The sequence below is a fragment of the Mauremys reevesii genome, linkage group 17, assembly GCF_016161935.1.
Source record: "Mauremys reevesii isolate NIE-2019 linkage group 17, ASM1616193v1, whole genome shotgun sequence".
Lineage (NCBI taxonomy): Eukaryota > Metazoa > Chordata > Testudines > Geoemydidae > Mauremys > Mauremys reevesii.
In genome coordinates this window covers 2,474,089-2,488,520 of record NC_052639.1, presented here as the reverse complement: position 1 = coordinate 2,488,520, position 14,432 = coordinate 2,474,089, and the positions used below count along the sequence as shown (strand labels likewise).

The 14,432-nt window shown below is 59.7% G+C and overlaps 1 protein-coding gene across 1 annotated transcript in view; it reads left to right on the top strand.

The window, feature by feature from the left end:
* LOC120385067 (alpha-2-macroglobulin-like protein 1) overlaps positions 1–14,432 on the top strand; it is a 95,390-nt gene that overhangs the window by 37,270 nt on the left and 43,688 nt on the right. The window contains exons 15-16 of the mRNA XM_039504178.1: positions 2,131–2,280; positions 3,526–3,714. Coding sequence (XP_039360112.1) covers positions 2,131–2,280; positions 3,526–3,714 — 339 coding nt within the window. The remainder of the gene's footprint in view (positions 1–2,130; positions 2,281–3,525; positions 3,715–14,432) is intronic.

Below are 14,432 nucleotides of genomic sequence, written 5' to 3'. Positions count from 1 at the left end.
ATATGATGGTCTGAGCCCCCTTCCCCTCTGGAGGCTTGCAGGGGGCCAGCTGCCCATATTTCTCTAGAGGGCTTCTAAGGGGCCGCTGCCCCTCCAGTCGACTGGGGCACAAGTGTCATGAGGGGAAGGGCCCCTCCCCTCCTCTGGGCCGGCAGCCGGCTCCCACTCTCAGCAGCTGAGCAGCAGAGACTCCCCCCCCTCCCCCCCCGGGAAGGCTGGAGCTCCCCTCTCCAGGCAGCCGGCAGGGGCACGTCCCTGTCATTGAGAAAAAGCTTTCGCCAGGGACCAGCCATCAGCCCCCTCCCCACTGCACATAGGGTCAGCTGGGGGGAAGGCCCCTCCCCTCTGGGACTAGGGAAGTAAACATACAGAATTCCTCCTCTACCTCTCCCCTCCATCTTGTGGGGTCTGGCTGAGTCCTTCTGCCCCTCCCCCCACTTCACCCCACTGCCCTGGGGGTAAGTGTGGCCCTTCTGCCCCCCACCCAGCCCGGGGTGGCAGTGCACTGTTACCCGGACATGTTTCAATGCCCCCCCTCGGCAATGGCGGCTGCCTCCCCTGGCAACTGGCATCTGCTTGGTATTCGCCTCTGTGACGAGGCGGTTCTGGCGGGACCCAACTGAGAGTGCCAATTCAGGACCAATTGCTCAAACAGGGCAGTCACAGCCCTAGGCTGGGTTTTTTCCACCTCTAAGGCAAACCAAACCAGCCAGACAAAAAGGACTTTGGTTTCACCACACTGGCTAACCACAAGTCACAGAAGCAATGTTCTTAGACACTCCAGTCTCCCAGTATCACCACCAGTGCACTCGTCTTGGGGATGAATGATTATGAAAACCAACACCCCAATAAAAGAAAAAGGTTCTCTCGATCCCAAAGGACCAAGCCCCAGACCCAGGTCAATATACACATCAGATCTTACCCACAAGTCACGCTGTTGCCAATCCTTTAGAATCTAAAATCTAAAGGTTTATTTACAAAGGGAAAAAGGTAGAGATGAGAGGTAGAATTGGTTAAATGGAATCAATTACATACAGTAATGGCAAAGTTCTTAGTTCAGGCTTGCAGCAGTGATGGCATAAACTGCAGGTTCAAATCAAGTCTCTGGAGAACATCCCCCGCTGGGATGGGTCCTCAGTCCCTTGTGTAGAGCTTCAGCTTGTAGCAAAGTCCCTCCAGAGGTAAGAAGCAGGATTGAAGACAAGATGGAGATGATGCATCAGCCTTATCTAGGCTTTTCCAGGTGTAAGAACCTCTTTGTCCTTACTGTGGAAAATTACAGCAAAATGGAGTCTGGAGTCACATGGGCCAGTCCCTGCATACTTCGCTGAGTCACAAGGCGTGTCTGCCTTCTCTCCATGGGTCAGTTGTGTAGCTGATGGTCCTTAATGGGCCATCAAGCAGGCTAAGCAGAGCTAACACCAACTTGTCTGGGATATCACCCAGAAGCACATCACCAACTTGAAATACAGACAGTATAGAGCCAATATACATAACTTCAACTAAAAATGATACATGCTCACAGACAGCATAATCATAACCAGCAACCCATAACCTGGTCTTAGACACCTTATATGACCCCCTTTACCTAAGATTTGGTGCCACTACAGGAACTTGGTTGCAACCCATGTTCTATATGGTCCCAATTTATATCAATAACATCACAGCCTCATCGCTCAGCCTTCAGCCGACCCCACACCCCCGGGCAGTGCTGTGCGTGTCCAGACACACTGGGGAGGGGGGGGGGAGCGGAGAAGCCAGAGGACAGGCTGCAGCCCAGGGCTTCGTCCTCGTCAAGAATCTCAGGACTTTTCGGGGGTCTGACTCCAGAGTTTTATCTGCTGGGGCTGGTGATCCTGTCGTATCCCTACCCCCCTGCACCTCCTACCCCACCCCGGGGTGTCTATGTATAACTGCAGCTCCCTGAGCCGTCCCACGGGGGCACTGAATGAGCCTGGGCTGCCTCGACCCCCCACGCCCAGCAGGACTCCCAAAGCCCCAGCCCTTCAGCCAGCCGGGCCTGGGGCCGGAGTGACACTCGGTGCCTGCCCCCCCTGCCCCCCGCCTGGGCCTGTCTCCGCCTGCCCCGGGGGTCTCTCTCCTCCCCTGTGACGCGCTGTGCCTCGCCAGGTGAAGCTGGCCTTCTCGCAGGACCGGGCCCTGCCGGGCTCAGAGCTCCAGCTGCGGGTGCAGGCTGCCCCCGGGTCCCTGTGCGCCGTCCGCGCCGTGGATCAGAGCGTGCTGCTCAGGAAGCCCGAGGCCGAGCTCAGCGTCGACACAGTGAGTCCAGAGCAGCTCGGCCCCTCGCCCGGCCCCTCCCGACGAGTCCTCCCCCCTCGCTGGGAGGGCGATGCACGGCCGCTGGGGGACACCTCTCGAGGCCACCTCTCCCCGTCTGAGGGCTGCTCCCATGGCACTTGACAGCCCTTAACTCTGGGGGGTCCCCGCTTGCCTGTTCTCCCATCAGCCCTTGCAGTGCCGCTCTCCCGGGACCCCTCCCCCCGGCTCCGTCTGGGAACATGGAGCTCGGAGCTGAGATAATGGCCGGGGTAACTGGAGCTCGCTCTCCAGGGCAGAGCTGGTCCCCAGGGGTGGGGGCAGGTGAATTCCCTGCCCCCATGTACAGCAGGGGACAACTGGCCAAGTGCATTGTGGGAGTTGCCCCTGCCCGGGTGATGTACGGAATCGCACTCGACCCGTCGCTGGCTCCTGCCGTCCAGGGACTCACGGACTCTGCACACGGCGAGTGGAGCCTCCCAAGCCCCATGGGGCAGCAGGAGACGGGACTCGATGGGCGGGGCCTGAGTCACGTCTCCCTCTGAGCCGTGGCCCCAGGGCCAGCCCCCGACACAGCCCCTCTGTGATCCGGACAGAGTGGGGGAGGGGCGCTAAGAGCCATTCGCTGCCCCACGGCAAGAAGGGGCAGCTGCCCTCCCCCTGCCCCAGGTTCTCCCAGGGCGTTGGGAGCCACGGGTCCCTCTCCTAGGGCTGGGGGGGAGGTGCAGGGACAGATGCCCACGTGGGCAGTGCCATAACGAGGGCAAGTGAGGCACTTGCCTCGGGTGTGGAAAGTCAGAGGTGCAGAAAGTCTCATTCGGCGGCAATTCAGTGGCAAGTCCTTTCCTCTGAGAGGGACTGAATTGCCACCAGTCGTCAGCAAGGGAGAGGGGCGGCATGTCCGGCTCTTTGGCAGAAATTCGGCGGCGGGTCCCTCAGACCCTCTCGGAGGGAAGGACCTGCCCCAAATTGCCGCCGAAGAACAGAGGAGAGGAACCCGTCGCCGAAGAGCTGGATGTGCCGCCCCTGTCCCTTGCCTCGGCCGCAAAAATCCCTAGTTACGGCTCTGCATGTGGGGTCTGGGGCTGGGGGCTGGGCAGGGTGGGAGGAGGTATCCAGGCTAGAGATGAGGCTGGGGCGAGAGCGGAGGTTGTGGGGTGATGTGTTAGTGGGAGGAGGGGCAGGAGCTGGCTCTGGGGTAGCTCCTGTCTTGGTTTCATGGCTGATGTCGTGTGTGTTTGTCTTTAGGTCTATAACCTGCTCCCTGATTTTCCCCGAGGAGACTATCCCGACGCAGTGCGAGAGCCTGAGTCATGTCCTTCTGTGACCTCTCCCCTTCTAGTTCCTCACTGCGGTGCCTTAGGTCCCAGGCGGAGGTGTCGCAGAGGGACTAGCAGCTGGACTCTCCCTCAGCCTGACGCCTACAGCCTGTTTAAGGTAGGGTTGTGCCTGGCCAGGCCTCACACTCCTCTGTAGCTGTCACGGACTCCCAGGTCGTGCCCACTTTTGGCCCCATGTGGTCCCTGAGGGGAACCCCCTTTAGTGCGACAGCCCTTCTCGGGGGGCCACTCTCTCTCAGGGTCAGGCCCCTCCACCTCCTAGATCTGCACCTCTCTGAGCCTTAGCACGTCTGTCTCTCGCAGTGGGCCCCCTCAGGGAGTCCACTCGCTCTGGATCCCCAGGGCCTCCACCCCCAGAGGGAATAATGCCATCCTGTTCTCTAGACCGCAGCGACTCTCAGCCAGCGTAAAACAGGAGGTTTATTGAGTGTCTGAACCCAGCACAGAAAATTCTCGGGGCCTCAGGCCTGGCCACCCTCAGCCCAGCACATCCCAGTCCCCCTGCATCCAGGTGGGTTCTGCCTGCTCCCCCCTCCAGCCCAGACCCCCCCTGCTTCCCAGCTGGGCCTCCGATATCCCCGGCCCCAAGCCCCCTCTGTCCATTTTCTTCTCTCCAGGTAAACAGGGTCACCTGGGCCTCTCCCCTCTTCTGTCCTCTGGCCCCTCTGGCTGGAACTGGCTGGTCAGGTCACCGGGGTCCTCTCTCCGCAGCCCATTGTCCTCCCACCGACCAGAACCGGCTGTGACTCCTGAGCTGGGCCTCTGGGTCACCAGGTCGCCAGTCACTGGGGTGTCCATTCTCCAGGCCATTGGCCGGGATCCCAAGTTCCCTCGCTGGTCCTGTGTACCAACAAACTCCCTCTCCCCTTACCTGGTTAAACCAGCAACACCCAGGGAAACTGAGTCTCACTCCCCTCTGCATGCAAACTATTGGAAAAACAAGAAACAACAAGAAAATCTCCCACTTCATCACAATAGCAGGAAAGGACTAAACTGGCTCTGATGTGCCCAGGGCTGCTGGCATCCAGGGGCGAATCCCACCAAACGGTCCGGCCTGTTCTAATGAATCCCCAGGGCTGCTCCTAGCAAACTCAGGCCTGGGATACTGTTACGGTATCCCCGGGCGATGCTCTGGAACTGCTCCCCACAAAGCCAGTCAGGACTTTGGGGAGCCTCCTCTCCCTCGGAGCAGACTGTCTTCAGGGCAAGAAGCTCACACGGCTTCACCTCCTGGGTCACTCCTAGAAGCAGTCAGCATGTGCCCCTCTGTGCGCTTGCCGGGTCCTGGGGATGCCACCGGGTCCTGCACCCCCCACTTCGCAGTCAGATGTGACTCTTAGGCAGCCAGTAAAACAGAGGTTTATTTAGATGACAGGAACACAGTCCAAAACAGATCTTGCCGGTACAGACAACAGGACCCCTTTTAGTTAAGTCCATCCGGGAGGGAGGGATAGCTCAGTGGTTTGAGCATTGGTCTGCTAAACCCGGGGTTGTGAGTTCAATCCTTGAGGGGGCCATCTGGGGATTGGTCCTGCTTTGAGCAGGGGGTTGGACTAGATACCTCCTGAGGTCCCTTCCAGCCCTATGATTCTATGATCTGGGGCCCCAGGGAGGCCACTGCCCCATTGGGAGGCCCAAGCCCCATCAGGACTCCCCTCCATTTCCAGCCAGCTTCCAAGCTGAAAACAACCCCCCAGCCTCTCACTCAGCCTTTGTTCACTTGCCAAGGTATCACCTGGCCTCTAACCCCTTCCTGGGTTCTCACATTACATGCTCAGGTATCCTCCCTCCGGCCAGTCTTCCATCCCCCAGTGCAGATCCTCCTCCCAAGCCAACACTCAGCATTCACAGACCAGAGTAAGAACAGTCCCTTTTCGTCACATCTCTCCCCCCTTCGAGACCGAACTGAGCGGGGTCCCTTCAGCCAGTGACCTGGGGAAGTTCAAACCTACCCACATTCCTAGGGATGCCGCAACATCCCTCCCATTCCTTGGTGAGAATTACACCAGGCCCTTCCAGTTTCACACCCCCCTTTAGGTCGGGTGTGCTCAATGGCACTCGTAGTTCACATGTAGGAAGGCTTATGTGTCCCGTGCCCTTTTCCCACCCCAATACCCCTGGGGTTCAAGCTGGGCTGGGGTCTTCTCCCTGCGTTCCAGGCTGGAGGGCTGTGATTTGGGCTCTCTTAGTTCAGAGCCTCCCTTTTGACCTTGGCCACCCTCTGGAAAGGCTCCTCTATGATGGGCAAGGGTCCTACAGCCATTTTCCCCTTGTCCCGGGCCTTCCTCACCCTCTAGCAGGGGTCACAGGATCGGCAGTGCTGTCGGACATGAGTAAAGACCGCAGGCCAGTAGAAGTTGTGTAGCAGCCTCTGCTGGGTACGCCAGGTTCCCTGGTGCCCTGAGAGGGGGATGTCATGGGCCCGGCACAGCAGCTGGTGGCGATACTTGCGGGGTACCACCAGCTGCCTCCTGATCCCCCTGACTCCATTTCCCTTGGGGGAGCCCATTCTTGGTACAGGAACCCCTTCTCCCACAGGAACCTTTTCCGGCAACCTCTCCCCATGGTCTGTACCACATTGAGGTCAGCCAGGTCCCTTATCTTCCACAAGGAGGGATCTTTCTGCAACTCGACCTGGAACTCAGCAGCTGAGGCAGGGATGGGGACCTGCTCCCTTCCGCTGGCTGGGTCTGAGGCCACAGCCTCTCTGAGTCGTGTCCCTGGGCGTTCCCTCCCCACCAGGTTAGGGTCCTGCGCCTCGGGCAAGGTACCTTTCCTGTTGTCAGGGCGCAGTGCCCCTCGCTAGCTCTGACTATGGGTCACGACTAGGACACCCTGGGAGTTGCTTGGCCAGTCCTCCAGGTCCCCCCCCATTAACACCTCAGGGGGCAAATGGTGGTGCACTCCCACTTCCTTGGGGCCCTCCTTGGCCCCCCATTTCAGGTGTACCCTCACCACGGGCACCTTGAATGGGGTTCCACCCACCCCCGTTAGGGTCAGATAGGTGTTGGGCATCACCTGATCTGGACCTACCACCTCGGGCCGGGCCAGCGTCACCTCAGCGCCCATGTCCCAGTATTCATTGACCTTCCTCCCATCCACCTCCAGGGGAACAAGGCATTCGCTCCGCAGGGACTGCCCCGCATCCACCCTGTAAATGGAGAACCTGGTATCCGGAGCATCCAGCCCCCTAGGGAAGCTGGCCTGGGGCCCTCCTCCCTCCTGAGCAGTTGGGAAGCTGTCAGCCCCCCTTGCCTGGGCCATCTTCCCCTTGTCCGGCTGGGTCTCTACGAAATTGACCCTCTGTGGGTTCGGCCTGCTCAGTCTGTCCCTGAGCTTGGGGCACTGGGTCCGTATGTGGCCACTCTGGCCACAGTAATAGCAGCCCATGTCCCGTGGGTCCCCTCGAGCTGGCCGGTTGGCCCTGATGCTGGATGTTCCCCTTGGCGGGGGGGGGGGTTCTCTATGCTTCCCCTGTGGGAGGTCCCAGGGTCACTCTCTTTCCGCATCATGGCAGGCCTGTTCCTTTGGGACTCCTCCCTGTCATCCCCTGCCCGACTGTCCACAAATTCATCGGTCAGCTGGCCTGCGTGCTGCAGGTTCTCTGGCTTCTGGTCCATCAACCATCACCTCAGGTCAGATGGGCACGGCTCATACAGGTGCTCCAGTATGAATAGGTCAAGCAGGTCCTCTTTAGCTTGAGCCCCAGCTGTCCACTTGCGGACATACCCCTGCGCCCGGTTGACCAGTTGTAGGTATGTGACCTCACAGGTTTTATGCTGACTCCGGAACCTCTTCTAGTACATCTCAGGAGTCAGCCCAAACTCACGGAGCAGGGCCTTTTTGAAGAGTTCGTAGTCCCCATCTCCACCCCTTTCATTCGGCTGTACACCTCCAGGGCTGTGGAGTCCAGTAAGGGGGTGAGAAACTGGAGCCTGTCTGCAGGGTCAACCCGGTGCAGCTCGCAGGCATTCTCAAAGGCCGTCAGGAAGGTATCCTTCTTCTTTGAGTGATTGCTCATATGCATTCCAGTTAGGTGTGCGCGTGCTGCGTGCACGTTCATCGGAAGCGCCTGGAGTGGCGCCGCTATAGCGCCGAATATATACCCCAGCCGACCCATCCGCTCCTCAGTTCCTTCTTACCGCCCGTGTCGGTCGTTGGAACAGTGGAGTGCGGCTTAGCTGACCTCCACTTCCCTAGCTACTCGTAGTTTCTCTCGTTAATTCTTGTATATATAGTTCAGATTCTTCTTCAAGTGATTGCTCCTATGCATTCCAGTTAGGTGTGCGCGCCGCGCGTGCACGGCTCTTCGGAACATTTTTACCCTAGCAACTCCGGCGGGCCGGCTGGGCGCCCCCTGGAGTGGTGCCGCCATGGCGCCGAATATATACCTCAGCCGGCCCGTCTGCTCCTCAGTTCCTTCTTACCGCCCGTGACGGCCAGTTGGAACAGTGGAGTGCTCCTTTACCTCCACAGCCCTAGCGTTTCTCCATTGCTTCAGTGTACATAGTTGGTTACCTTAGTTTAGTTGATAGTTTAGTTGAATAAGTTTAGTTAGTTAGAGTATAGTAGGGGAATTAGGGGGGTTAGCCCCTCTTCTTCCACATCCGGTGCGGGCTCATGCCCAAGGCACCGGGGTTTAAGCCCTGTGCGGCTTGCCAGCGGCACATGCCCGTTGGCGACCCGCACGACTCCTGCCTGCGCTGCCTCGGGGAATCTGACAGGACAGATAAGTGCCCGATCTGCACGGCGTTTAAGCCGCGCATGAGAAAGGAGCGGGACTCTCGCCTCAAGCACCTCCTTACAGAGGTGGCACTTCAACCTCCCGCGCCGTCCCCAGCGGCACCGAAATCGGCCTCGGTGCGCAGCGCACCAGCGGCACCGAACCGCCCCGGTACCGACACTGCTCGAACTTCGCAGACGGCACCGAAGTCCCGGCACCGTTCCCTCTCTCCACCGAGGAAGCGGAAGACGGCGCACTCGGCTTCTAAGCCACATGCTCTGGGACAGCTTACCCAGCCATCACCGGCACCTCCGGTACCGGCTGTGGTAGTGCACAAGCCGTGCACGGTTCCGTTGACTCCGGCACCTCAAGAGCCGTCGAGTCCGGTACCTCCCTGCTCCCCGGTGCCATCCGTGGTCGAGCTGCCTCTCCCATCCACGCCTGAGACCTTCTCGACGGTGAGAGAGCTTATCGAACTCACAGAGGCACCGAGCCTCCGGCCCCCGGCACCGCCGGTACGGGCTGTTCAGTTGGTTGGCAAGCCGCCAATGATGCGGCCCCCGACCCCTGACAGACGGGATAGACGGTGCTCCAAGTCTCGGTCCAGGTCCCGATCCAGGAAGCGGTCGCCGTCACGCCGCTCCCAATCCCGGCACCGATCTCCGTCTCGGTACCGCTCCCCGTCTCGGCACCGGTCGCAGTCCCGGCACCGCTCAGCATCGCGGTACCGGTCGCACTCCCGGCACCGCTCCCGGTCCCGGTCACCGGACTGCCGGTACCGTGGGAGGTCTGGCTCCCGGTACCGTTCTCGGCACCGAGACTCCCGAAGCCGCTCCCGTCACCGTCGATCGAGGTCGCGGTCAGGCTCCCGGTACCGAAGCAAACGACGGTCCCGATCTCCATCCTGGCACCGCGACGCTCGGCACCAATCCTCGGCACCGTCCGGGGACAAACTGCCACCTTCCACGGCGCACTCTGTCAGCGCCTCTGCCCCCCCGTGGCCTTCGCGTCAGCCGTCAGTCGCCTCTCAGGCGGGCAGCAGAAGAGATCTCCGGGCTGGCACCCAGAACCAAGACCTTGGACCACAGCAGTGGGGTTTTTGGGTCCCCTGGGCCTATCACGAGCCCCAAGGGCTCTGTAAACAGGTCGACTCACCCCTGCGGCGCCTCCTACTGGTTGCTCTCCGAAGTTAGCTCAGTCCAGCCCTGAGCGCCCTCTGCAGCCTGGTGATCCACCTGTTCTTAGGCCCCCCGTGGCCCTCCCTGGACCCGGTGCCCTTTTACATGGGGTGCTGCCCCCTAGCAGTAACCCCTTTCTCTCTGGGTCTCCCTTTCTGTCTCAGGGAACCCCCACCCTCTATCCCTACCTTGCCTCAGTATTTGGCTACTGCCAGTCATTGTCTAGCCTCACACTCTGGGGCAGACTGCAGTATCAGCCTACTCATCACAGGCAAAGTTGGGTTTGGACCTGCTGCCTTGGCCTACCCCTAGGTTGCCCTCTGCAACCCACAGTACCTGTTGGCCCACTGCTAGGCCGCAGCCTGGGGCTTTCTAGGCTGGATCTCCCCAGCTCCTCAGCCTTCCCCAGCCCTGCTGCACTCAGGTATCCAGTCTCAAGCTTCTAAGCAGCCAGGCCCATCTCTCTCTCTCTATAGCCAGAGAGAGACTGCCTGGTTTCCTGGCTCATAGCCTTTTATAGGGGCCAGCTGTGGCCTGATTGGGGTGTGGCCCAGCTGCAGCTACCTCCCCAATCAGCCCAGCTTGAGAGTAGCAGCTCTCAAGCCCTGCCAAGCTGCTTTCAAACCCCTTAAAACCCCGGAGCAGGGACTCCACCCTGCTACAGGCTCCCTTTCCCCCCACGTCCCGCGGGCGCTGAACACAGGGTGCCAGAAGCCACGGTGAGCAGGCCTCCCCCATCACCACCGGGTGAGGCCTTGTCACCACCTGTGGAGCATCCGGGACACGACACGGCTTCCCACCCTCCGGAGCAACCACGGCCGAGGTGGTGGTCCAACCTCTATCCTCGTCTTCCTCACCGGATGAGGCGGTGGCGGGGGCTTCTACAGCGGAACCTCCTCCGATTGATTTGCGGGCCCACCAGGACCTTCTTCGCAGGGTGGCAAAGGCTCTTGACCTCCCGGTGGAGGAGGTCCCGGAGGATGACGACCCGGTGACCAGGGTGATCGGAGTGGAGCCCCAGCTCCGAGTGGCCCTCCCGTTCATCCGGACTATCCAGAAGAATGCCACTACCATCTGGCAGTCACCGGCGTCCGTCCCTCCTACCGCACGGGGTGTCGAACGGAAATACTCGGTCCCCCCCACCGGATACGAGTATTTGTACACCCACCCCACTCCAGACTCCCTCGTAGTCCAGTCAGTTAATGACCGTGAGAGGCATGGACAGCCAGCCCCGGCACCAAAGTCCAAGGACGCCAAGCGCATGGACCTGTTGGGCTGAAAGGTGTATTCGGCAGGGGGTCTCCAGCTCCGGATCGCCAACCAGTTGGCCCTCCTGGCTCGTTACACCTTCGACATTTTCGTGTCCCTGACGAAGTTCTCGGAGCTGATCCCGACGGCTTTCCGACAAGAGTTCTCCGCTCTCGTCGAAGAGGGCAGGAAAGCCTCCCGGTCCTCCATCCAGGCTGCTCTGGACTCGGCGGACTCGGGAGCCAGAACTTTGGCCTCAGGAGTGACTATGCGGTGCATCTCCTGGCTGCAGTCCTCCACCTTGCCGCCGGAGGTGCAATATACCCTGCAGGACCTCCCCTTTGAGACTCACGGTCTGTTCTCGGAGAAAACGGACTCCAGGATTCAGACCCTCAAGGATGGTCGTATTGCTATTCGGACTCTGGGTATGCACACACCGGCTACCCAGAGGCGGTCATTCCGACAACAACAGCCCTACCGGCCTTTTACCCAGGCCAGATCGCGGCCTTATAATAGTCGGCGAAACGGTCTAAACCGCCGTAGGCCATCCGGCAACAAGCGTAACCAGGCCCAGGCGTCGTCCAAGGCCCTGCAAGGGCCCAAGCAGGCATTTTGACGGGACGCCCGAGGACGGCCCATCAGTCTCTTCCCCGGATCCTTCCCGTTTATTTTGCAACCGCCTTTCTCACTTCCTCCTGGCGTGGTCCCGAATAACGACGGACAACTGGGTGCTTCATACTATCCAGCACGGGTATCGCCTTCAGTTTATTTCGCCCCCACCCTCCCCGTCCCTTTTCAGGGACCCCTCTCACAAGCAATTCCTCCTACAAGAGGTCGAGACTCTGTTGAGCGTGGGTGCCATAGAGGAGGTGCCGCACGATATGCGGGGCAGGGGATTCTATTCCCGTTATTTTCTCATCCCCAAGGCGAAAGGAGGTCTCCGGCCTATACTGGACCTCCGGGAGCTCAACAAGTACCTGGTCAAGCTCAAATTTCGCATGGTAACCCTGGGGTCCATTATCCCCTCCCTGGATCCGGGAGACTGGTTTGCCGCCGTCGATATGAAGGACGCGTACTTCCATATCGCGATCTACCCTCCCCATCGACGCTACCTGCGTTTCGTGGTCAACAATGCGCACTACCAGTTTGCGGTGCTACCCTTCGGCCTGTCCACCGCGCTGAGGGTCTTCACCAAGTGCATGGCAGTGGTTGCTGCAGACCTCTGCCGTCGTCGCATTCACGTCTACCCGTATCTCGACAACTGGCTGGTTCGCGGATCATCCCGACAACTGGTAGCAGACCAAATGTCCGAAATACTTTCCCTGTTCCGGGTACTGGGCCTTCTTGTCAATGCCGAAACATCCTCTTTGACTCCATCGCAGAGAGTGGAGTTCATTGGAGCGGTCCTCGACTCCATGGTAGCCAGGGCCTGCCTCTCTCAACCTCGGCATCAGACGGTGGTCTCCATCATCCGAGACCTGCATACCTTTCCCACTGCAACAGTTCGGTCCTGCCTACGCCTCCTGGGTCACATGGCATCCTGCATGTTTGTCACCGCCTACGCGAGACTGCGCCTTCGCCCATTTCAATCCTGGCTGGCGTCAGTGTACCGCCCGCACCGCGACTCCATAGACATGGTAGTCACGGTCACGAAGCCTACCCTCGATTCGCTCAGCTGGTGGCTGGACCCAGAGGTTGTGTGTGCAGGAGTCCCGTTTTGCCCTCCTCGTCCATCCGTCACACTGACCACGGATGCCTTGGTGTTGGGATGGGGGGCTCACTTGGGCGACCTTCACACACAGGGTCTCTGGTCGCCCCAAGAGCTCTCACTCCACATCAATGTCCGGGAGCTGTGAGCGATCTGCTTGGCGTGTCTCGCCTTCCGTACCCGTCTGCAAGACCGCTGCGTGGCGGTGTTCACGGACAACACGACGGCGATGTTCTATGTGAACAAGCAGGGCGGAGCCCGCTCCTCCCCGCTCTGCAAGGAAGCGATGCTCCTGTGGGACTTCTGCGTGACCTACTCGATTCGCCTGGAAGCGTCCTTTCTTCCAGGAGTGCAGAACACGCTGGCCGACCATCTCAGCAGGTCGTTCCTCTCCCACGAGTGGTCCCTCCGTCCAGATGTCATGCACACAATTTTCCAGAGGTGGGGGTTTCCCCGGATAGACCTGTTTGCCTCCAAGCAGAACAGGAAGTGCCATCTGTTTTGTTCATACCAGAGTCGCTCCCCAGGCTCCCTGTCAGATGCATTCCTCTGCTCCTGGACGGATCACCTCCTCTACGCCTTCCCTCCGTTCCCGCTCGTACACCGAGTGCTACTGAGCTTCGGAGGGACAGGGCCCACGTCATACTCGTCGCTCTGGCCTGGCCGAGGCAGCACTGGTACACCCTGCTGCTCGAGCTCTCCATTCGGGATCCCATTCCCCTTCCGTTATGGCCGGACCTCATCACGCAGGACTTCGGCAGACTCCGCCACCCGAACCTTCAGTCCCTCCATCTTACAGCTTGGTACCTGCGTGGTTGACCCACACAGAGAGGGACTGTTCGGCGGCAGTACAACAAGTCCTACTTGAAAGCAGGAAGCCTTCCACTCACTCCACCTACCTTGCGAAATGGAAGCGTTTCGCGCTCTGGTGCGATCAGCGCGGCCTTAATCCCTTTCTAGTCCCTATCCCTACAATCCTGGACTACCTCTGGTACCTTAAAGAACAAGGACTCGCGGTCTCCTCCTTGAAGGTGCACCTGGCAGCTGTGTCCGCCTTTCGTCCATCCATGGGAGGCCGGTCCATCTTCTCCAACCCGATGGTTTCCCGCTTCCTTAAAGGCCTGGACCGCTTGTACCCGCCGGTGCGGCGTCCTACCCCGACCTGGGACTTGAATCTCGTTCTGGCCAGGCTTATGGGGGCCGCCCTTCGAGCCCCTGGCCACGTGCTCTCTACTCTATCTCTCCTGGAAGACAGCCTTCCTCGTTGCAATTACATCAGCAAGACGAATTTCTGAGCTCCGTGCCCTAACGGTTAGTCCACCATACACCGTCTTCTACGGAGACAAGGTGCAGCTTCGACCGCACCCGGCCTTCCTCCCTAAGGTGGTGTCGGCCTTTCACCTTAATCAGGAGATCTTCCTTCCGGTCTTCTTCCCGAAGCCGCACGCCTCACCTCGTGAGCAGCGGCTTCACACCCTGGACGTCCGCAGGGCCCTCGCTTTTTATATCGAGCGGACGAAGCCCTTCCGGCGTTCGACCCAGCTGTTTGTAGCAGTTGCCGACCGCATGAAAGGCGAGCCGGTCTCCTCGCAGCGGATTTCCTCCTGGGTGACGGCATGTATCCGGACATGCTACGAGCTTGCTCGCGTGCCACCATGCCGCCTCACCGCTCACTCGACGAGGGCGCAAGCCTCGTCGGCCGCCTTCCTGGCCCATGTCCCCATCCAGGACATTTGTAGAGCGGCCACCTGGTTTTCTGTCCACACCTTCGCCTCCCACTACACGTTGGTGCAGCAATCCAGAGACGATGCAGCCTTCGGCTCAGCAGTCTTACACTCTGTCACATCTCACTCCGACCCCACCGCCTAGGTAAGGCTTGGGAATCACCTAACTGGAATGCATAGGAGCAATCACTTGAAGAAGAAAAGACGGTTACTCACCATAGTAACTGTTGTTCT